The sequence below is a fragment of the Ovis canadensis genome, chromosome 1 (assembly GCF_042477335.2).
Source record: "Ovis canadensis isolate MfBH-ARS-UI-01 breed Bighorn chromosome 1, ARS-UI_OviCan_v2, whole genome shotgun sequence".
Lineage (NCBI taxonomy): Eukaryota > Metazoa > Chordata > Mammalia > Artiodactyla > Bovidae > Ovis > Ovis canadensis.
The window spans coordinates 263,111,632-263,134,781 of NC_091245.1; the positions used below are offsets into that span (position 1 = coordinate 263,111,632).

Below are 23,150 nucleotides of genomic sequence, written 5' to 3' on the forward strand. Positions count from 1 at the left end.
AGGGATGTGTTGAAGCTATTTAAATAAGATTGTTATTAATACATGTAAGAGTCAGCAATGACTATGCACTTCCTAACAGGGGATAGGAGAAGTAGAGGCAGGTAGTAAGAGTGAGCCTGAGAAGTTGGGAAGGAGTGAGTGATGTGTGTGTGTGTGTGTGTGTGTGTGTGTCCTCTCAGTGCTTCAAGCAGTGACTCTCAAACTTGACTGCTCATCAGAACCACATTATTGATGTTCAGTCACTCAGTCATGTCCGACTGTGACCCCATGGACTGCAGCACGCCAGGCTTCCCTGTCCCTCACTATCTCCCTGAATGTGCTCAAACTTATGTCCACTGAGTTGGTGATGCCATCCAACCATTTCACCCTCTGTTGCCCCCTTCTCCTGCTGCCTTCAATCTTTCCTAGCATCAGGGTCTGTTCTGATGAGTCAGCTTTTCATATCAGGTGGCCAAAGCACTGGAGCTTTAGCTTCAGCATCAGTCCTTCCAATGAATATTCAGGGTTGATTTCCTTTAGGATTGACTGGTTTGATCCCTCAGTCCGAGGGGCTCTCAAGAGTCTTCTCTAGCATAACAATTTGAAAGCATCAGTTCTTTAGTACTCAGTGCTTTTATAGTCCAAGACCATCCATTTGTTATCTATTACCCTTGTCCTTGGGGAGTCCAAGACAAGGGTCATGGAGCCTTTGCCATCCTTGGTCTCATGGCTGGTTGTATTGGGGTGCCACTGCCCAAGAGCATAGATGCGGCTGGCTGGGAGTTGCGGTCCAAGAGCCCGTCTAGGGACGTGATGGAGGAGCACTCAGTGCCAGGGTGCCTGTGGAGCTGGCCAGTGAGCATGATGGAGACGTGTCCTGTGTCACTCGTGGGCACTGACTTCTCACGGATGGCTTAATTTTTCCCTCTGTGGCCACATTCAGCATCTGCCTTGTATCTTCTAAAACAGACACAACCTCACAACTCGTTAACAAGAGACAGCTATTTTACTAAAGATGCCCTGGGAAACGGTGATGGTGGTTTAGTTGCCAAGTGGTGTCTCACTCTTGCGACCCCATGGACTATAGCCTACCGGGCTCCTTTGTCCACTGGATTCTCCAGGCAAGAATCCTGGAGCGGGGTACCATTTCCTTCTCCAGCCCTGGGGAAATGAAGAGTGTTAAGCTGTGTGCCATGGCCGCACAATGAAATTCCTTACAAGGTTCTTCTAGCCATTCCTGGAAAGTCTTCCCCAAGGGTTTGTTAGGTCATCCATGTACTTGGTTGTGTCACCATAACAACGTACTGCAGGGTGGGAGGCTTAACCAATAGAAAGTTGTTTTCTCTCAGTTGGGGAGCCTGGCAGTCTGAAATCAAGGTGTGGGCATGGCTTGTGTCTCCTGAGGCCTCTCTCCTTGACTTGCAGAAGGCCATCTTCTCCCTGTATGCTCATGAAATGAGGACTCTTCTCCCTGTGTCCTCCTCTCTGAAATGGGACTGGGTCCAGATTTCCTCTTCTGATAAGACACCAACCTGTTGGACTTGAGCCCACCCATAGGATCTCAGTTTGCCTTAGTTACCTTTTACAAGACCCTATCTCCAAGTATAGTCACATTCAGGAGTACAAGGGGTTAGGACCTTAATATATGAATTTTGTGTCTGTGCTCAGTCACTAAGTCGTGTCCGACTCTTTGACCCCAGGGACTGTAACCTGCCAAGCTCCTCTGTCTGTGGGATTCTCCAGGCAAGAGTACTGGAGTGGGCTGCCATTTCTTCTGCCAGAGGATCTTCCTGATCCAGGGATCCAAACCACGTTTCTTACGTCTCCTGCATTGACAGGTGGATTCTTTACCACTGCGCCACCTGGGGAGCCATGAATTCTGGGGGGATACAGTTCAGCCTATAACATCATTCACCCTCTCTTTCATAACCTTCATAATCCCCTGCTTTGTCCCAAACAGTTGTAGGCTCTACTCAGTAAAGCCACAGCCCACCCTCTGGGCGCCACCAATCCTAGCCCGTCTTCTTGGAAGCTCCTGCGATGACGTATTCACTGCTTCTCCAACCCCAAGCTCTTGCGGTTCCATATGTGTGTCTGTGCTAGAGCCAGGGCAGCAGACCACAGGCTGGCGCTCCGTGTCCCTTCTCTTGTCTCCTCTGCCTAAGCACAGCCTGCAAACCACAGGACCCGCCAAGACTCCCACTGGGAGAGCCCCCCCCTCCCCCTCCAGGCCTACGGTGCTCAGAATTCCCACCCACTGAGGCGTCCCTGCGGAGGATGTGGTTCTACACCTCAAGGGGAGAAGGGAGCCCTGCCCTCCCTCCTCCGGTCTGCAGTACATCAGTGGGCGGCACTGCGGACCTGGTTCTTGACCTTGACCTTCCTCTTCCCAACTCCCCTTCCTAAGCCCCTGGGGAGTCCTAAGGGCATCCTATCTGTGTTCTCCCGTGTGTGAAATTGGGGACAGAATTTTGAGGAGTATGCTGTCAGGATGGGCTGGCAGGCAGATGCTTTGAGAGCTTGCAAATGCTTCATGTGGTTAGGATATGTATGTACATGCTTAATTTATATATTAAACCCATTTATCTTGCTCTGTGAAATAGGAATTATTATAATGAATGTACCAATTTTCCCACTGAAAAGGGACTTTCTACAGATATAGTTCCCTCGTAAAGTGGCTCTAAATGAAGAAGGTGGGGTCACAAGCCATGGAGAGACTCCTGATTCTTTCTTCTTCGTGGTCCTGCTCACTGGTGTTCACAAGGCTCAGACAAGGGCTCAGACCCAGTGCTTCTGTGTCAGCCTCCTTGGGCAGCCTGTGCTCGATGGTTCTGAAGTTTCCATCCAGCGCTCACACTGCTCATTGTATTTATCTGTTCTGTTTTCATCTTGAAATGTGCATTCTGGCTCCATCAGTCAGTTCAGTCACTCAGTCATGTCCAACTCTTTGTGACCCCAAGAACCGCAGCACACCAGGCCTCCCTGTCCATCACCAACTCCCAGAATTTACCCAAACCCATGTCCATTGAGTCGGTGATGCCATCCAACCATCTCATCCTCTGTCGTTGTCCCCTTCTCCTCCTGCCCTCAATCTTTCCCAGCATCAGGGTCTTTTCGAATGAGTCAGCTCTCCTCATTAGGTGGCCAAAGTATTGGAGTTTCAGCTTCAACATCAGTCCTTCCAATGAACACCCAGGACTGATCTCCTTTAGGATGGACTGGTTGGATCTCCTTGCAGTCCAAGGGACTCTCAAGAGTCTTCTCCAACACCACAGTTCAAAAGCATCAATTCTTCGGCACTCAGCCTTCTTCACAGTCCAACTCTCACATCCATACATGACCACTGGAAAAACCGTAGCCTTGACTAGGCAGACCTTTGTTGGCAAAGTAATGTCTCTGCTTTTTAATATGCTGTCTAGGTTGGTCATAACTTTTCTTCCAAAAAGTAAGCATATTTTAATTTCATGGCTGCGGTCACCATCTATAATGATTTTGGAGCCCCCTCAAAATAAAGTCAGCCACTGTTTCCACTGTTCCCCCATCTATTTGCCATGACGTGATGAGACCAGATGCCATGATCTTAATTTTCTGAATGTTGAGCTTTATGCCAACTTTTTCACTCTCCTTTTTCATTTGCATCAAGAGGCTCTTTAGTTGTCCTTCACTTTCTGCCATAAAGGTGGTGTCATCTGCATATCTGAGGTTACTGATATTTCTCCCGGCAATCTTGATTCAAGTTTGTGCTTCTTCCAGCCCAGTGTTTCTCATGATGTACTCTGCATAAAGTTAAATAAGCAGGGTGACAATATACAGCCTTAATGTACTCCTTTTCCTATTTGGAACCAGTCTGTTGTTTCATGTCCAGTTCGAACTGTTGCTTCCTGACCTACATACAGGTTTCTCAAGAGGCAGGTCAGGTAGTCTGGTATTCCCATCTCTTTCAGAATTTTCCACAGTTTATTGTGATCCACACAGTCAAAGGCTTTGGCATAGACAATAAAGCAGAAATAGATGTTTTCTGGAACTTTCTTGCTTTTTCAATGATCCAGCAGATGTTGGCAATTTGATCTCTGGCTCCAACACTCTGCAAAATCCATGTAGAAGCTTCTTCTTAGATTGTGCCCAGAGGGGTTCTGTTCTCTCCTTTTACCTCACTTTTAGTCTTTGATATGAAGCTCATCAACCCTCCCCTTGCGAACTGGGGACCTGCCAGCAGGGCCAAGACCAAAGTGGGCACACAATTTAAAGAGGCACCAGCCTTCAGGTTTGAGCAAGCGCAGCTCTGGCATTTGCAGGAACTTGAGAGTGAGTGCCTCCTTAAATCTTGCACCTGCCCTGCAGTTACCACTTCTTACTTCCTTCTCCAAACTCAGAAAGTAGCTTCTGTGGATCCAGCTGGTGGGGATTCAAACAGTAGGTCACCCAACTACTCCCAGGTCCCCCTAGGATATCTGCATTTCAGGGTGGCTGTGAGGCAGAGTTGGTGGGACCTCACCCCCAAGCAGTCATGTGGGTCATCCCCAGGCAGTGAGTAAGGATGATCAGGAAAGAACTTGGAGAGGATTAGGATTCACATGATTGTTGGGATGGAGAGGAGGGGGTGCCTGCTGGGAACAGAAAGCCTGGAGAAGGAAGGCATAGAGGTGGCATGAAAGCCCTCTGGGGTGTCAGATGAGAGAGGGAGGGGCTGTGGAGGAGGATGTTGGAGGGAGAGGCCGCTGGGGTGATGGCTGGATGGAAATGGAGAGAGTCAGAGACAGGGCTCTGATTAACATCAATTCCACGAGCGACTGTGGATAGAGTATCTGTGCTCCAGGTGACAGGTGAAGCCCATGGAGCATCTGAGGATCATACTGTGGGACCCAGGTCCTCATTTATTTGTCTACACCAGCTGTTTGGAAGCCATCACTTGGATATGCTTGCATCTCTGGTGGGTCCTTTACATGTGAGGTGATACTCTTATTCTTTGAAGTATTTGCCATGAGAAGGCATTCTTGTTAGCATGCTGAGGCTCCTACTTGAATCTGGACCCAGTTGAAACCAGCAAGTTGCAGGCAGGTGTCCTGACTAGTGATGGACCAAGGAGATGGGCAGCCACATGTATTTCAGGTCTGAGGATTGGCTGCATTCCCTTCTGTAACATCTGCCTTGTCAAAATCAAAGGCCTACGCAGATGCTGCTCAGGGTCTTAGCAGTCCAGTTCAGTTCAGTCGCTCAGTCGTGTCTGACTCTTTGCGACCCCATGGCCTGTAGCACACCAGGCTTTCCTGTCCATCATCAACTCCCGGAGTTTGTGCAAACTCATGTCCACTGAGTCGATGATGCCACCCAATCATCTCATCTTCTATCGTCCCCTTCTCCTCCTGCCTTCAGTCTTTTCCAGCATCAGGGTCTTTTCCAAGGAGTCAGTTCTTTGCATCAGGTGGCCAAAGTATTGGAGATTCAGCTTAGCAGTCCAGACCTGGGCAAAAGGATCTTCACTGCCAGGCTGGATGGGCAGATTCCAGGGTCAAAGCCAAGTCTCCTCCAGCACTGGTGAGGCTATCACACCCATAGGAATAGCTGGGGAGAGGGGGGATGCTCTCCTCTGAGGATTCACAGTGTGACTCTCCAAGTCCATGACTCCAACTGCTCACTTCCTCCTGCTGGAGATGAGTACCTGGGGCGCAGGCAGGCTGGCAGATTTGGGGTTGGAGAAGGAGGAGCAGAAAATGTTCAACTCTGAAAGCTGAGATTGTGCTATGAAGGGCAGGCGCCTCCCAAGTAAACCAGGGGGATTTTCAGAACTGCTCTTCCTTCCAAAAACAAACCTTCTGCTCACCGACATTGACAGCGCATTTTCCATGTATCTCAACCCCGTACCCCTTGGAATTATGAAGACTGACAAATCTGTGATGATCTCTGTGCTTCCTACTTAGACTATCTTGTCATCTGTCCTTTCCCTCCCTGGTGGGGCTAGGAGCCCTAACCCAGCCTGCCTTTCTCCTTTGCTCCACTAGGTGGCCCTGGGAGCTCTCAGATATCTGCCAGGCGTTCAGACAGGTGAATGAATCTCATTGGCTCAGAGGAAGCATGATGCCACCGGGCAGCCCTTTTTAAGAGAAAAGCCAGAACCGGGAGCAGCGACCCCTGAGCAGTGCTCTCCGTGTGGCCGGTGAGGATACGGAGCTGCCCGTTGTTACAGCATCATGAGTGAGGTGAGTGGGGCTTCCACTCTGGGAGGGAAACCTGGGGGTGAGACGGGGCAAAGTTACACTCAGAAAATGTGAAGGGCTTCCGAGTGGTGAGGGCATGTCGACCCTGGAGCTATTTACCTGGAAGCCTGACTCTGTTCCTATCTGGGTTTGCATGGCAAGTGCAAAAATTGGTTAAGTTGCAACTTTTACAAATTCAAAATGAAAGGGCTTCATTGTTTGCTTCTGATTGAACTGTAAGTTGGAAAGTGCTTTGGGATTTAGACCTCAGGAGAGAAGGCTGAGTGAGTGTTTTTAGTCTCTTGCAAAGATTTGTCCTCTTGAGGTGTGTGGGTCTTCACATGTCTTCCTTGGTGGGTACCTTTCAGAATGTGAGCAGGCTGGCCATCTGGTGAAAGTCAGCCTCTGAAGAGAAGCAAGGGAAGGATTGCATTGCATGATCCTGTGGAAACCTTGCCTGTACAAACTACATCTGCAGTTAATCACAGTAAAACCAGGAGAGAAATGCAAGTCCAATGAACCACGAAAAATCTGTGTGTATGGTTGTGTGGGTCTAAGATGGGAGAGACCCTGGGAGAAGAGGGGCTACAGTTTTCAACTGAAAGTCACTGAGCTGCATCTGTTTACGCAGAAGAGAGTTTGTTGGGGGGCAAACTGAATGCTCACTGTATTTTTAAAAAGATCGTATTCTCTGTCTTTACGAAAAGGCAGATTTGGGGTTGTATAGCATTACCCTCTAATTTGCACTTGGTAACCAAGACAAACCCACTTTCATTTCCTTTTGGTTGGCACTTACATCGTTACTTTTTAGATCTTTTATTTTGTCTGTCTTCTTTTTTTAACAGACGGGTGAACCTTTTTTGGAAATCTACAGTAAAATTAACAACTTTAAAAATAAAGTGCCTCTTTCCTGCTTTCATATGTCTAATGGGTGACTTTTGATATAAAGGATCGCCTGCAATGCAGGAGACCCAGGTTCGATCCCTGGGTTGGGAAGATCCCCTGGAGAAGGGAATGGCAACACGCTCCAGTATTTCTTGCCTGGAAAATCCCATGGACAGAGGAGCCTGGTGGGCTACAATCTATGAGGTCACAAAGAGTCGGACATGACTGAATGACTTACATATATATACATATGTATATATATATATATATACACAGTAAAATTAACAACTTCAGCAATAAAATGCCTCTTTCCTGCTTCCATTTCTCTGATGGGTGACTTTTGATACAAGCATGACAGGAAGATGGAGCAGGCAAAGTGTTATGAGAGTTAGGAATTGGGTTTGGGATGGAGCCAAGGGGAAGGAGGAGGGCAAGTATGGATGGAAGAAGGGAAGGCAGGGTTATTGCAGCAGCAACAAGGTGACCGCCATGGCAGCTCCTGTTTGCCCAGCATCCTTAGAACCAAGCGGGGTATCAAATTGTCTTATTTGAACTTCCTTACAACCCCGTGAATTAGAATAGAATTACCATGTGCGTGCCAAGTTGCTTCAGTCGTGTCTGAATCTGTGACACTATGGACTTCAGCCTTCCAGGTTCCTCTGTCCATGAGATTCTCCAGGCAAGAATACTGGAGTGGATTGCTGTGCTCTCCTCCAGGGGATCTTCCCGACCAAAGGTCTTATGCCTCTTGCATTGGCAGGGGGGGTCCTTCACCACTAGCGTCATCTGGAAATAAGTGAGGGCTGTTATGATTCCCAACTGATGGACGAGGAAACTGAGGCACAGGTTAAGGTCAGTTGGCTCAAAGCCACCAGCTCGTGAAGGGTAGAGTCAGGACTTGGGTGGGTTTTGATGTCCAAATGGCACATGGAATTTCCTGGTCCATGTGAACGATGGTTGCCAGAGAAGGAGAAAGAGGTGGAGGGAGGGGGTGAGGGTGGGGGGTGAGGCCAGGAAGCTGGGCCTCCTGGTCCTGAATGCTCACTTGAGGGGCTTTCTACAGACTCAACGGAGATTCTAGAAGCTTCTCTGCACCAGCTCACCTTGCTTGCAAGTAGCATGAACAACTGTGTAGAGTGGGGTTTTTTATACAACTTAATAGGTCCATGTAGAAGGGCTTAGAAACCTGTGCAGCCCAGGGGCCTCCCTGTGTTCGTTTAGGTTGGCTAAAGGGGACTCTTCAGGAGTGGGGAACTTCCTGCTGGTTCTCCCCTCTGGCTGTCACCCCCATCTTCAGCAGTCTCCCTGCTCAGCATCTGGAGCTTTCTAGAATGCCTCAGCTTGGCAGTGTTCACTTAACTGTGGGTCCTCAGGGAGACAGCAAGTATCCCAGAGCTCACCCATCATTAGGATCACAACCTCATTTCTGCTGAACCTGTAATTAGGGCAGTTCTGCAACCACGGCCCTGCCCCCCAGCATCTCTCAGATGCCTTGCCGGGCTCTTCCAAGAACTCTGCCTCTTTCCTTTAATGTTGATAAACTCCCACAGTGTCTCACACCTTGACCTCCCTTTGCTACCACCCACCTCAATCCAGCCCCCCTTTCTTCCTCCGACATAGGTTCCCTGCTCAGGTCACGTGCAGCCCCATCCTCTGGGTGACCAGCTCCCTGGCTCATCTCCCACTTTTGGGAGTGTTCTCACTGGAGAGTGGGAATTGGTCCTTTGACTCAAACTTAAATCTACTTAAAACATTTAATAAAGTTGAACAGAAGCTCCTTTCTGGGTAGAGGACTGGATCTCCCCTCCCTTCTCCTCAAGCCTTTCTTTAGTTAGATGAATTCCACGTGGCTTCTGGTTTTAATAATTCTCAGGCGGGTGTGGATTTCAGATGATCATTTACTTACCCATGTAACTAATTACCCCAGAGAGTCAAAGCAGCGGATTTTCTCAGACTTTCCTACAACTTTGGGTTTTATTTTATTTTGATGGGTACCTCATTCCTGCTCCAGATGTTTGGGTTCATCTCCTGCTCTAGAAATTCTGAGGTTCACAGCTGGGCTGGGAGGAGAGGCTCCCCAGTGGCTAAATGCTCCCTGGAGTGGGCTCTCTGAGTTCTTGCAGCCTTTCATGAGGGGATTGAGCCTGCAGCTTGCTTCAAATTGGGTGACTTTAGGACAACACATCTTCTTTTTCCCTTTTGACAACGCTTTATGGGGGAAATGGCATGTGATTGAAAAGAGCAGCTCACATGTAGCAAGGCAAGTAAAGTCCAAATTTAGGGCAACGTGACAGAGTGGAGGTGGTTGGTGGGGGTGTCTCATTTGCATTTCGGTATTAAAGTGTGTCAAGGTGCCTGGAGCAATCTACGAGATGAGCTGCAAGATCACTTAGCAGGGATTAAGATGCAGGCTTAGGTACATTTGCTGGATCAGAAATCCTAACCACCACAGCTGAAGTTTACAAAATGCATTCTCATCTTTCCCCACTGGATTTCCCACACAGGGAGACGAAAAAGGCTCCCTTTGTTTAGTGACCTAATAATATCATTTGAAATAAGTTCCCCCAATAATGACAGTCAGTACCATTTTCTCATTCAGGTGTCTTTTTAAGTTGCTTTTCAAAAGAACTGATTTTAGTAGAGCCAGGAGCAAGAATGTAATGCATAATGGCACGTTTGGAGAGTGGCTTTGCAAAATGACATGTATTTTTTGTGAGGCGGTGGGGTGTTCCCCGTTGCATAATACACCCTTGACCGCTGTGAATTAGACTTGAAACCCCTTTGGGAAAGTGTTCTCCTGACCCTTCCTTGTTGCTGTTCATGGTCTCTTTTCTAACATCGGCTTCAGTGGGATGTTGCAATTTGGTGCCAGGCTTCTGGGCCTTTCTCTCATCCAGACATTGGCAGTGACAAAAGGACTGCACCTGTCCAGGGCTGGTTTGAACACAATGAGGAATTAAAGGGCAAATCTTTAGACCCTCATGTGTATCCCAGGTGGCACTGGTGGTAAAGAACCTTCCTGTCAATGCAAGAGATGTAAAAGAAGCAGGTTCGAGCCCTTAGTTGGGAAGATCCCCTGGAGAAGGAAATGGTAAACTGCTCCAGTATTCTTGCCTGGAAAATTCCATGGACAGAAGAGCCTGGAAGGCTACAGTCCTTGGGGTCACAAAGAGTTGGACATGACTGAGCACAGACACACACAGTGTATCCTTAGCACTGAATCAGAAGCTACTTGCCTGATACACTAAATCTCTGAAGCAAGAATCAAGCAGTGAACCTCATTGTTTTGGAAAGAGACTGCAAGGGGGAAGCTATGCCACTTATATCAGGGGTAGAGGGGATGGACAAGACATGACTTTATTTTTCAAAGGTAGCCATTGGTTTAAAATTTGCATATGACAGTGGTTTAGGGTTTACCTAACCAGCATTCAGGGTAATCCTTTGGAGAGAGAAATAGTAAGATGAAACAGGTCTAAAGTGAAAATTAGCATAGTTCTGTGTTTCCTATGATGTAATAGCAAGCTGAAACAGATGCCAATGCGTGAGTAATAGGTTTGCAAGGAACTGTATAACTTAGACCAGTTAAGCACAGATCCTGAGGATACCTGCATAAAATGTGGATTTTGCAGCTGGCCTAAAAGGCTTAGCAAGAAAAGGTCAAATGAAAATTCAACTTCTTAGGCAATTTTAACCTCATTTGGGGATGGCCCTGCAGCTGAGATACAGAAAGACCCAGCAAGATGCATATGGTTTCGCTGGATCATAGAATGATAGATGTTCTAACTGGGGACATTAGGTCTAGAAAGACTCCAATTACAACTTGGGTCTGAGGTTCAACATTACCTAAGTAGGAAGAGGCCAGTGAAGCAAGAAAGTGTGTTTGTTCGGCTGATGATGGTAATGGATTGCTCTAAGATTGATTTCCCCAATCCTGCATTTCATTAACAGGCGCTGTGGGATTAAGAAGTTTCATTGTTTTTCTCTCTTGAATTCTAAGAATGACAGAATGCAAGATGTATGATATTTTTTAGAAAGAAAATTGAATAAATGACTCACAATTAGAGGTTCAGTGGAATAATGTGATCAAGATGAAGAGGAAACATGGGCTTTTGTAATGGAAAGTGCCTTGAATTTATGATGAACACGTTCTGTGCATTATTTTTAAAAATTCTAATTTCTGCTCTCAGAGCTCTGTCAGAAGTGTTTTCAGAGGTGGAAGGCATTCACAGTTTGTTTGGGGTCTTTCTGTTCTTGATTCACTGGGCACACTGAACTATTTGAACATCTGAATAACATCATGAACCCAAGCTTGGGGCTTTCCATTAATTTAGAATGGCTTTCTAGAAAAGGCTTCAGAGTGGGGAATAGAAAGATTTTAGGGGATGCGTATGCACAGGTTTATATTGTATTTGATTAATATTTTTATAAAACAGTGCATTAAAGATCATGTTGTTAAAGTGTTATCTTAATCTGTCTGGGCTGCTGCAACAAAATACCACAGACTGTGGCTTATAAAAGATAGAAATTTATTGCTCACAGTGCTGGAGGCTGGCTGGTAGTCTGAGATCAGGGTGTTGGCATCCTCAGGTGATGGGTCTCTTCTGGGTTGCAGATTTCCCACTGTATCCTCACCTGTTGGAAGGGGCAACTGAGTCCTCTGGGGTCTTTTTGATAAAGGCACTAATTCCATTTATGGGCTTCCCAGGTGGCTCAGCAGTAAAAGAGCCCACTTGCAATGCAGGCAAGAATACTGGAGTGGGTTGCCGTGGTCCTTAGAGCATCCCTGTTATACTGGGCTGTTTAAATATGGCTGTTAAATCCTTGGGCTTCCCAGGTGGCACCAGAGGTAAAGAATCTGCCTGCCAATGCAGGAGACACAGGAGATGTGGGTTCTATCCCTGGGTTGGGATGATCCTCTGGAGAAGGAAATGGCAACCCATTCCAGTGTTCTTGTCTGGAAAATCCCATGGACAGAGGAACCTGGCAGGCTATAGTCCATGGGGTTGCAAAGAATCAGACACAGCTTAGCAACTAAACAACAATGACAAAATCTCAAAATCTCATTCATGAGGGCTCCAGCCTCACAACCTAATCACCTCCTAATGCCATCACCTTTGGGTGTTATGATTTCAACATTTGAATTTTGGCGGAATGCAAACATCCAGACCATAGCTAGTATGGGCTGCATTTTATATATTAGAATTATCCTACCTGGACTGTGAACTTTCTGAAGTCATCCACAGACCCAGCTCCTGGTTTGGCACTTGGGGATGTTCAGTTACTGGATGAATCAGATCAAATGGCTTTTGGGGGTCTGGATTTATCAGTTATTGTAACCAACAGACCAGCACCCTCTTTTCTAACTGTTGAGATTTGTGGTCTGGGTAGATTTGGAGAGAAAAATTTCTCTCTTTTGTTCTTTACCTCCAGGTTTGAAACTTGTGTTTGCCATTTAAATTCTTTTAAATTGGAAATGGGTGCATTGTTACTCATGTCAAATAAACACTTTCGTGGCTGGCAAAGAAAATGAGAAAAAATCAGAAGAATCTCAATAGAAAGAACTCTTGACATTTGGGAAAATGTCAAGGAAAATAGGGAGCTGAGGGAAGAATGGAGAATTCTAATATCCTTCAGTTTGGGGCTTTTCTCCATTGAGACCATTTTGCTTCAGATAAGTACTGTGAAATTTAGACAAAAGTGATGATAGCCCAATGTGGCAGAGCTCACTTCTACCTTGAAAAAGGCCCATTGTATTGAAATATAAAATCAATTAGACAGTTAGGGGTTAAGGGTGAATAAGAAATAGTCCAAACTGATCTTTAATAAGTTAGCTCCATACGCCCAATCATAGTCAAATCATAAATTCTGGAATATTGTTGAAGGCACAATATAGAATACAGAATGCAAGCTGTGTATTTAAATATTATAATTAATACTTAAAATGAAGCCCCAAATGTTAATACTAAATAAAACAAATAGTTCAATTATAGTTGCATATTCATACCGTAATAGTTAACGGAGTATCAATGTTAATATTCATTAAAACAAATATTTTAATTATAGTTGTGTGTTTAAATTTTTCAGGTTACTTTATATTTGAAATAAGAATATAGGACAATTCATATGCAAAAGACGTCAATTCATATTTGTTCTCCTGGAAGCTGAACATTGAACTGTGAATCCGGGACACTGCAGTCTATGGGGTCTGCATCCATTCTCCTATATTCCCTACTCATAAACTACTTACCATTCCTCCAGTCTTTGGAATGAAGTGAGGTATAAACAATTAATGGCAAAGTGCTGTTCATTTGATTTAATATAGGTGCCTTTTGGGTATGGATACCTGAATGTATCAGGTGGCACTGTGATAAAAAATCCACCTGCCAGTGCAGGAGATGCAAAAGACATGGGTTCAATCCGGGGTTGGGAAGATCCCCTGGAATAGGAAATGACACTCCACTCCAGTATTCTAGTCTGGAAAAGCCCATAGACAGAGGAACCTTGAGGGCTACAGTCCATGGGGTCACGAGGAGTCGGACACGAATGAGCACACACACGAGAATGTTGTATAGCTCATGGTTCTGTGACATAAGCCAAACAAGCTTGCCACACCCATCAAAGGTCCAGACCTATAAACCAGCATCTCTTTCAGGGCTCTTTCACGTGAACAATGAGTTACCCATTACAGGCATCAATCTGCTTGAATGTCATTTGTGCCTTGCAAATAGCCCTAAATTTATGCTTCAGAATCTCACTGAAATACTTCTCATTCATTTCTGAAAGGGAAACGCATGGCCATATTTATAACATTGTCCATGGAAAAATCAATCACCAACTAAATGCCATTATTTTATATTTTGCTCTCAAGCTGCCACTTTATAAATAAAAGGAAGACAAATTAGAATCATAAAACAAGAAGGTAATCATCCACAGATTGAAAATGGCCTTGCAGGACATCTAAGGGGAAGAAGCCAAGAAATATGAAATGATGGAACTTTCGAATGGGGCCATTTTCATACCATAATGGAGCTATAACGGAGAACAGGGGGTCCTTTGTTCTGAGTGGTTTTCCCTCTCCAGTTTGAGGACAATGATGGGTTTTCCAAGATTGAAATATGTCAACTCATCCATCAGTTCAGTTCAGTTCAGTTCATTTGCTCAGTCATGTCCGACTCCTTGCGACCCCATGAAACGCAGCATGCCAGGCCTCCCTGTCCATCACCATCTCCTGGAGTTCACTCAGACTCATGTCCATTGAGTCCGTGATGCCATCCAGCCATATCATCCTCTGTCATCCCCTTCTCCTCCTGCCACCAATCCCTCCCAGCATCAGAGTCTTTTCCAGTGAGTCAACTCTTCGTATGAGGTGGCCAAAGTACTGGAGCTTCAGCTTTAGCATCATTTCTTCCAAAGAAATCCCAGGGTTGATCTCCTTCAGAATGGACTGGTTGGATCTCCTTGCAGTCCAAGGGACTCTCAAGAGTCTTCTCCAACACCACAGTTCAAAAACATCAATTCTTCGGCGCTCAGCCTTCTTCACAGTCCAACTCTCACATCCATACATGACCACAGGAAAAACCATAGCCTTGACTAGACGGACCTTAGTCAGCAAAGTAATGTCTCTGCTTTTGAATATACTATCTAGGTTGGTCATAACTTTCCTTTCAAGGAGTAAGCGTCTTTTAATTTCATGGCTGCAGTCACCATCTGCAGTGATTTTGGAGCCCCAAAAAATAAAGTCTGACACTGTTTCCACTGTTTCCCCATCTATTTCCCATGAAGTGATGGGACCAGATGCCATGATCTTCGTTTTCTGAATGTTGAGCTTTAAGCCAACTTTTTCTCTCTCCACTTTCACTTTCATCAAGAGGCTTTTTAGCTCCTCTTCACTTTCTGCCATAAGGGTGGTGTCATCTGCATATCTGAGGTTATTGATATTTCTCCCGGCAATCTTGATTCCAGCTTGTGTTTCTTCCAGTCCAGCATTTCTCATGATGTACTCTGCATAGAAGTTAAATAAGTAGGGTGACAATATATAGCCTTGACGTACTCCTTTTCCTATTTGTAACCAGTCTGTTGTTCCATGTCCAGTTCTAACTGTTGCTTCCTGACCTGCATACAGATTTCTCCAGAGGCAGGTTAGGTGGTCTGGTATTCTCATCTCTTTCAGAATTTTCCACAGTTTATTGTGATCCACACAGTCAAAGGCTTTGGCATAGTCAATAAAGCAGAAATAGATGTTTTTCTGGAATTCTCTTGCTTTTTCCATGATCCAGCGGATGTTGGCAATTTGATCTCTGGTTCCTCTGCCTTTTCTAAAACCAGCTTGAACATCAGGGAGTTCACGGTTCACGTATTGCTGAAGCCTGGCTTGGAGAATTTTGAGTATGACTTTACTAGCATGTGAGATGAGTGCAATTGTGCGGTAGTTTGAGCATTCTTTTGCATTGCCTTTCTTTGGAATTGGAATGAAAACTGACCTTTCCCAGTACTGTGGCCACTGCTGAGTTTTCCGAATTTGCTGGCATATTGAGTGTGGCACTTTCACAGCATCATCTTTCAGGATTTGAAACAGCTCAACTGGAATTCCATCACCTCCACTAGCTTTGTTCGTAGTAGTGCTTTCTAAGGCCCACTTGACTTCACATTCCAAGATGTCTGGCTCTAGATTAGTGATCACATCATCATGATTATCTGGGTTGTGAAGATCTTTTTGTACAGTTCTTCTGTGTATTCTTGCCACCTATTCTTAATATCTTCTGCTTCTGTCAGGTCCATACCATTTCTGTCCTTTATCGAGCCCATCTTTGCATGAAAGTCATCCATAGTGCAATCTTTCACCCAGTGGCCTGGAATTTTAAATACTTGTTTATGATGATCTGACAGGTGAGTTTGTATCTGGGTTTCCCAGAGACCATGCTTTTGCAGCTATTACAGTCCAAAGCTGCTGTGGAATGACTCAGCAAAGAAATGGTCATCTGCTTCCATAATGCTATACCTGTGCATGGCCAAAGTTCTAATGAAGTGACTAGTTACTTTGTTGTTGTTTTTGGTTATCTACTTTAAATATAGAAGTGTGTAGATGTCAATTCCAAACTCCCAATTTATTCTTCCCCCAACCCTATCCTCTTGGTAACCATTCAGTTCAGTTCAGTTGCTCAGTCATGTCTGACTCTTTGCGACTCCTGGAGCTTGCTCAAATTCATGTCCATTGAGTCAGTGATGCCATCCAACCATCTCATCTTCTGTCATCCCCTTCTCCTGCCTTCAATCTTTCTTAGCATCAGAGTCTTTTCCAATGAATCAGTTCTTTGCATCAGTTGGCCAAAGTATCAGAGCTTCAGCTTCAACATGAGTCCTTCCAATGAATATTCAAGACTGATTTCCTTTAGGATTGACTGGTTTGATCTCCTTGCAGTCCAAGAGACTCTCAAGAGTCTTCTCAGTAACCATAAGTTCATATTATATTTTAATTTTATGCAATGCCTGAGAAAAGGACACCAGAGATTGACAACAGACTACGCATTAACATTGATCTTAACCAAACAGGGAGTAAAGATAAAGAAATAAGTTTTTCTTATTCTCAAGATCTTTTTTGAAATTTTTTTTAGCCAATCACTTTTCTGTACACCATGTGGCTAAGTTCCAATGTTTAAAAACTAATTTATAAATAACACTTATTTTAATTTAAGATTCTTAGGTATCAGTTCACTTCAGTCATTCAGTCGTGTCCGACTCTTTGTGACCCCATGGACTGCAGCAGGCCTCCCTGTCCATCATCAACTCCCGGAGTTTATTCAAACTCATATCCATTGAGTCAGTGATGCCATCCAACTGTCTCATCCTCTGTCTTCCCCTTCTCCTCCTGCCCTCAATCTTTCCCAGCATCAGGGTCTTTTCAAATGAGTCAGCTCTTTGCATCAGGTGGCCAAAATATTGGAGCTTCAGCTTCAACATCCATCCCTCCAATGAATACCCAGGACTGATCTCCTTTAGGATGGACTGGTTAGATCTCCTCACAGTCCAAGGGACTCTCAAGAGTCTTCTCCAACACCACAGTTCAAAAGCATCAATTCTTCTGTGCTCAGCTTCTTTATAGTCCAACTCTCACATCCATATATGACTACTGGAAAAACCATAGCTTTAACTAGACAGACCTTCAGTGGCAAAGTAATGTCTCTGCTTTTGAATATGCTATCTAGGTTAGTCATAGCTTTTCTTCTAAGGAGCAAGCATCTTTTAATTTCATGGCTGCAATCACCATCTGCAGTGATTTGGGAGCCCCCCAAATTAAAATCTTTTACTGTTTCCACTGTTTCTCCATCTATTTGCCATGAAGTGATGGGACTGGATGCTATGATCTTAGTTTTCTGAATGCTGAGCTTTAAGCCAACTTTTTCATTCTCTTCTTTCACTTTCATCTAGAGGCTCTTTAGTTCTTCTTCACTTTCTGCCAGAAGAGTAGTGTCATCTGCATATCTGAGGTTATTGATATTTCTCCTGGCAATCTTGATTCCAGCTTGTGCTTCATTCAGCCCAGCATTTCTCATGATGTACTCTGCATATAAGTTAAATAAACAGGGTGACAGTATACAGGCTTGACGTACTCCTTTCCTGATTTGGAACCAGTCTGTTGTTCCATGTCCAGTTCTAACTGTTGTTTCCTAACCTATCATTTCCTTATTAAGTAGTATTCACTGTTTTCTTGATGCTCCCTCATGGTCTAGTGGTTAGGATTCGGCTCTCCCACTGCTGTGGCCAGGGTTTGATTCCTGGTGAAGGAAAACTTTCTTCCTGGGCTTCCCAGGTAGCACTAGTGAAAAGAACCCACTGCCCATGCAGGAGACATAAGAGACATGGGTTCAGTCTCTGGGTTGGGAAGATCCTCTGGATAAGGAAGTGGGCAACCCACTCCAGTATTCTTGCCTAGAGAATCCCATGGACAGAGGAGCCTGGCAGGCTACAGTCTATAGGATTGCAAAGAGTTGGCTATGACTGAAGAGACTTAGCATGCACTGTTTAATTATGAGTTGTTAGGAAATTATCACTTTATTTTCTTGAGCATGGCAAGATGGCTAATTGTACGTAGGCTTTTCTTTTTCACATTTCCCCACACATGTTTGAGGAGCAAAAGAATCCCTGAGGCCATAAACTGGTCAAACCGTGAGTCCGAGATCATCCAAAATGGTGGTCTCCTCATCTGGGAGGGGTGAGACATCAAGTAGACAGGTGTTGATGCAAACCTGCCTACATCTAAGATGGAGGAGCATGTTGAGCCCTCTTTGAGAATCCTCTTATTTCATGTGTCTCAAAGAGCTGTAGATGGAAATGGAACACGCAAAACTTCAAACCATTATGCTACAGGAACCCCTTGCTGAACCAATTCAAGGGGGTTTTGAAATGATTCTGTTCTCTTCCTAGTGAAACTATTGCTATCTTGCCCTTTCTTTTCTTTGACTTTTCCATTAGCTGTTGGTATTCTAGTAATAACCATCCACAAGTGTTTAAAGTAACATTCAAAGCTGATCAGCTTCTGGGAAACCATCTCTGCAGTCCTCCTGTGGATCCATGACAGACCGATGGAATGGTGTCCATGGTGACTGTGGGTATCCATCCTCAAGGAGAGTAATCTTCAAAGATTTTGACAGTGTATCATCTCAGAAAAAAGGTTGGAGCATGCATTTACAATAATTTTTTATTTACTTATTTTATAATAATTTACCCAGTATTCTTGCCTGAAAAATTCCATGGACAGAGGAGCCTGGTGGGCTATAGTCCTTGGGGTCACAAGAGTCAGACATGGCTGAGTGACTTTCACTTCACTTACTGCTTGCTTATGTGCTCATATAGTAAGTCCAGCTATAAAACATGCAAAAATATACCTTAAAATGAAGAAGAATATGATGAGATACACTAGGTATTTTGTTAATTGTGATGGATGGCTTTATTAACCCTAATCAAGATTTCCAAGCACCATGTATACTTGTGAGAGGTAATTGCTGGTGGAAGGTATAAAAATCTTTAACTCAAATAGTGTTGTTAACTGTACTTCTTTTGAGCTGATTTTGTTGATTGTGTTTTTAAGTTCATGTTGGCCCTTGTGAAGACATTCTGATAGGAGAATGGTTAGGTAGCAATTTCACTGTTTCCTTTTGCTGGCAGTATCAACATTATCTTCAATCTGTGAAGATTTTATGTAGGAATTTTTTTTTATTCCTGTAGAGAATACATACCATAAAATTTACCATCTTACTCATTTTCAAGTGTATAATTCTGCAGTGTTGTCTATTTACGTTATTGTGAAGCAGATCTCCAAATTTCTTACCTTGCAAAATTGAAATTCTACCCTTTAAACATCTCCCCCTTCCCTTCCCTCTCTCCCCTGTTAACCAGCTTTCTGCTTTCTGTCTCAATGAATTTGACTACTTTAAGCACCACACAGAAGTGTAATTATACAATGTTTGTCTTTTTGTGACAGGCTTGCTTTACTTATCATCATGTCCTCAAGTTCCTCTATGTTGTATCGTGACTATGCAGGAATTTTTAAAGACACTTACCCACTATGGGGAGATTAGGTTGGTTAAAGGTAAACTGTATAAATATAAATCCTCTTACCAGAGCACAAGGGACTGCAGTGCAGCACAAAGTGCTATTCAGAGAGCAATTCAAGAGTAAGGATGTTGTAGAAAGCAAACTCATGGTTACCAAAGGGGAAAGTGGGGTGAGAGTGATAAATTAGGTGCTTAGAATCCCAGAGACGGGGGAGCCTGGTGGGCTGCTGTCTCTGGGGTTGCACAGAGTCGGACACGACTGAAGCAACTTCACAGCAGCAGCAGCAGCAGGGTTAACAGATACACACTACTATATACAAAAGAGATAAACAACAAGGTCCGATTGTATAGCACAGGGAAGTACATCCAATATCTCATAATAAAGGAAAGATTCTGAAACAATATAACACACACACCCCCCCCTCCGACACACACACACACCTCCACACACACACCCACACGCACACATATATATATAGTAGTTGTAAGGAACCTGCTCTTCTTCAGTAGTGTTGCCACTCCAGTACTCTTGCTTGGAGAATCTCATGCACAGAGGAGCCTGGCAGGCTACTGTCCACAGGGTTGCAAAGAGTCAAACATGACTGAAGCAACTTATGTCGGAATCGCTTTGCTGTACACATGAAACTAACATAATATTGTAAATCAACTATGCTTCAATTTGGGCTTCCCTTGTGGCTCAGCTGGTAAAGAAGGGTTTGATCCCTGGGTTGGGAAGATCCTCTGGAAAAGGGAAAGGCTATCCACTTCAGTATTCTGGCCAGGAGAATTCCATGGACTGTATAGTCCGTGAAGTCGCAAAGAGTCAGACACACGGAGCGACTTTCACTTTCACACTTCAATTTATGTACCCCGATGTTCATTGCAACACAATTTACAATAGCCAGGATATAGAAGCAACCTAGATGTCCACTGACAGATGAATGGATAAAGAAGATGTGGTGTATAATATATAATATATATAATATTATATAATATATATATTATATATATATATAATGAAATATCACTCAGCCAATAAAAGGAACAAATTTGAGTCAGTTGAAGTGAGATGGATGAGTGGGTGAAACCAATGCAATATTATGAAGCAATTATCCTCCAACTAAAATTTAAAAAGTGAAAGTGAAAGTGAAAGTGAAGTTGCTCAGTCGTGCCCGACTATTTGTGACCCCATGGACTGTAGCTACCAAGCTCCTCTGTCCATGGGATTTTCCAGGCAACAGTACTGGAGTGGATTGCCATTTCCTTCTCCAGGGGATCTTCCCGACCCAGGGATCGAACCCAGGTCTCCCGTATTGTAGACAGACGCTTTAACTATACTTCAATTAAAAAAAATAGGGTGGGGGAGAGTGAGGTAGTTCTGAACAATCCTCAGTTGTGGGATTCCCACTCGTTCCCACATACAAATGATGATGTTGGTATCAATCCAGATATTAGTTATTGATAAAATCTGATTTCCTTCTTATTGATCTTAGGTCCTAAAGTGATATAACTAGACATTCCAGAATTCTCTTCACCAGGCATGGTTGTAAGTGCTGAGCACCTTACAACCCAGAGGGGCCGCCCACACCACAGTTCACGTCAATGGCATTCCCTGGATTTGCGCAGTGCACAACCTGTGTGGCTGAACAGGGCTGCTCTGCCCTTCTGGGGCGCGACCAGCTTGCTTAAAGACTCTTGACCTGGAGAAAGATGATCATTTCTATGGCCTTGCTTAGAATTCAGAGAATTAAAGGAGGCCCTATATTCATTTCATTCCAAATAGTCATTTAAAATAGGGAACTGAGTGCCCCTAGGCTAATTTTATTCAAAATCACAGAGCTTCTTAAGGAAAAGTCAGGCTAGGTTCCACTTCTACCTTTCCTATCCTACTAAATTGCTCCTTTTCTGACATACCCTAGATATAGCCCAATTTCTTTTATACCTGTCCCAGTTCCATTTAGGACTTGGGCATGAAATACATTAAAAATAATATTGTCCTTTTTTTTCTTTTCCAGTCTTGAATTAAAAAAGAACAACCACAGAAATCTTGACAAAGTCATTCTCTCCTTCACTGGTGCTTCTTCTTTGCTTGTAGAGATTCAACTTTCCACTCCAACCCCCTCAATCCTCCCACCCCCGTCACACATGAAGTTGGTAAATGTCAGTATTGCTACTCTTGTGCAATACCATGGAGGTCTCTGCCCACAAAGTTTTCTTCTGCGTCACCTGGCAGAGTTTCCCTGACTTAGAGTTTATACCAGCGGCCTTCATTCCTTGCCTTACCTCCCTGGCTCTGTTTGAATGTGTAAGACCATTCTGAACTCTCAATAAAAACTCTTAGAAAATGTTTGCTCAGGGAACAGAGTCCCTTTCTATGGTCAAAACTACTGCACATACAGGCAATCCTTGGAGGTGTTTTGGATTCAGTTCCAGACCGTCATGATAAAGCAAAAATCTCAATAAAGCAACTCACAGAAACATTGTTGTTTCCCAGTGCATATAGAAGTGATGTTTACATTGTACTGTGGTCTGTTAAGTGTGCAATAGCATTATGAGGAAAAATTGCATACCTTTATTAAAAAGGCATTGGTAAAAAGAGGGCAACCATCACCGGAGCCTTCTGAGAGTTGTAATCATTTTGCCATACTTACATCAAAGATGACTGATCACCATGACAATATAATAATAATAAAAAGTTGGAAACATTGTGAAAATTACTAAAATGTGACACAGAGACACAAAATGAGCAAATGCTGTTGGAAAAAATGATGACAATAGACTTGTTTTACACAAGATTGCCACCAACATTCCATTTGTAAAAAGTACGATATTAGCAAAGTATAATAAAATGAGGTATGCGTGTAATCAGTAATCACTTATCTTGTCAAATTTCTGTGTGCCTTCTAGATTATAAACCTTTAAAAGACAGATATTGTGTCTTCTGCACTCTTTCTTCTCCCCAGCACATACCATTCAACTACATTGATGAAGCATCCATATACGTTGTACATTATGCTGGGTGAATGGACCCCCACCCCTCAAAGAGTTTATAGGCTAGAGGGGGAGATAGAATCACATAAAGTTAACTGAATGAGAGGGGCCATACAGAGTAGAGGTCTACTCACTGTATAAACCAACTGCAAGAGAAGCATTGGTTGAGGTCATCGTGCTGGCCAGGGAAAGGGAAGAAGGACATGATCAGGAAAACTTCCCCAAAGAGTCAGTGCTGACAAAAGCAGGGGCTCAATACATATTGGTTGAATAACTACCTAACTAATGGTTCGTCTTAAAAGTCATATATGTTAGAGCCACATGTTTATCAGTCATGAAGTCCAATGAATGGATACACATCTATTAGGATATTGTTCAATTATCCCTAGGTATCCAAGGAGGATTATTTCCAGGACCACCCTGTTCACGGATGGTTACCAATCCAAAGATGCTCCTTATATAAAGTTCCTTATATAAAATGGCATACTATTTGTATATAAGCTGCACATATCCTCCCATGTACTTTAAATCATCTCTAGATTACTTATGA

At 44.0% G+C, this 23,150-nt stretch overlaps 1 protein-coding gene across 1 annotated transcript in view; it reads left to right on the forward strand.

Annotated features, from left to right (window-relative positions):
- The first annotated feature begins 6,100 nt into the window (after positions 1–6,100).
- The window catches only part of PCP4 (Purkinje cell protein 4), a 68,302-nt gene continuing 51,252 nt past the window's right edge, over positions 6,101–23,150 (forward strand). The window contains exon 1 of the mRNA XM_069566296.1: positions 6,101–6,176. Within this exon, the coding sequence (XP_069422397.1) occupies positions 6,168–6,176 (9 nt within the window). The 5' untranslated portion in view covers positions 6,101–6,167. The remainder of the gene's footprint in view (positions 6,177–23,150) is intronic.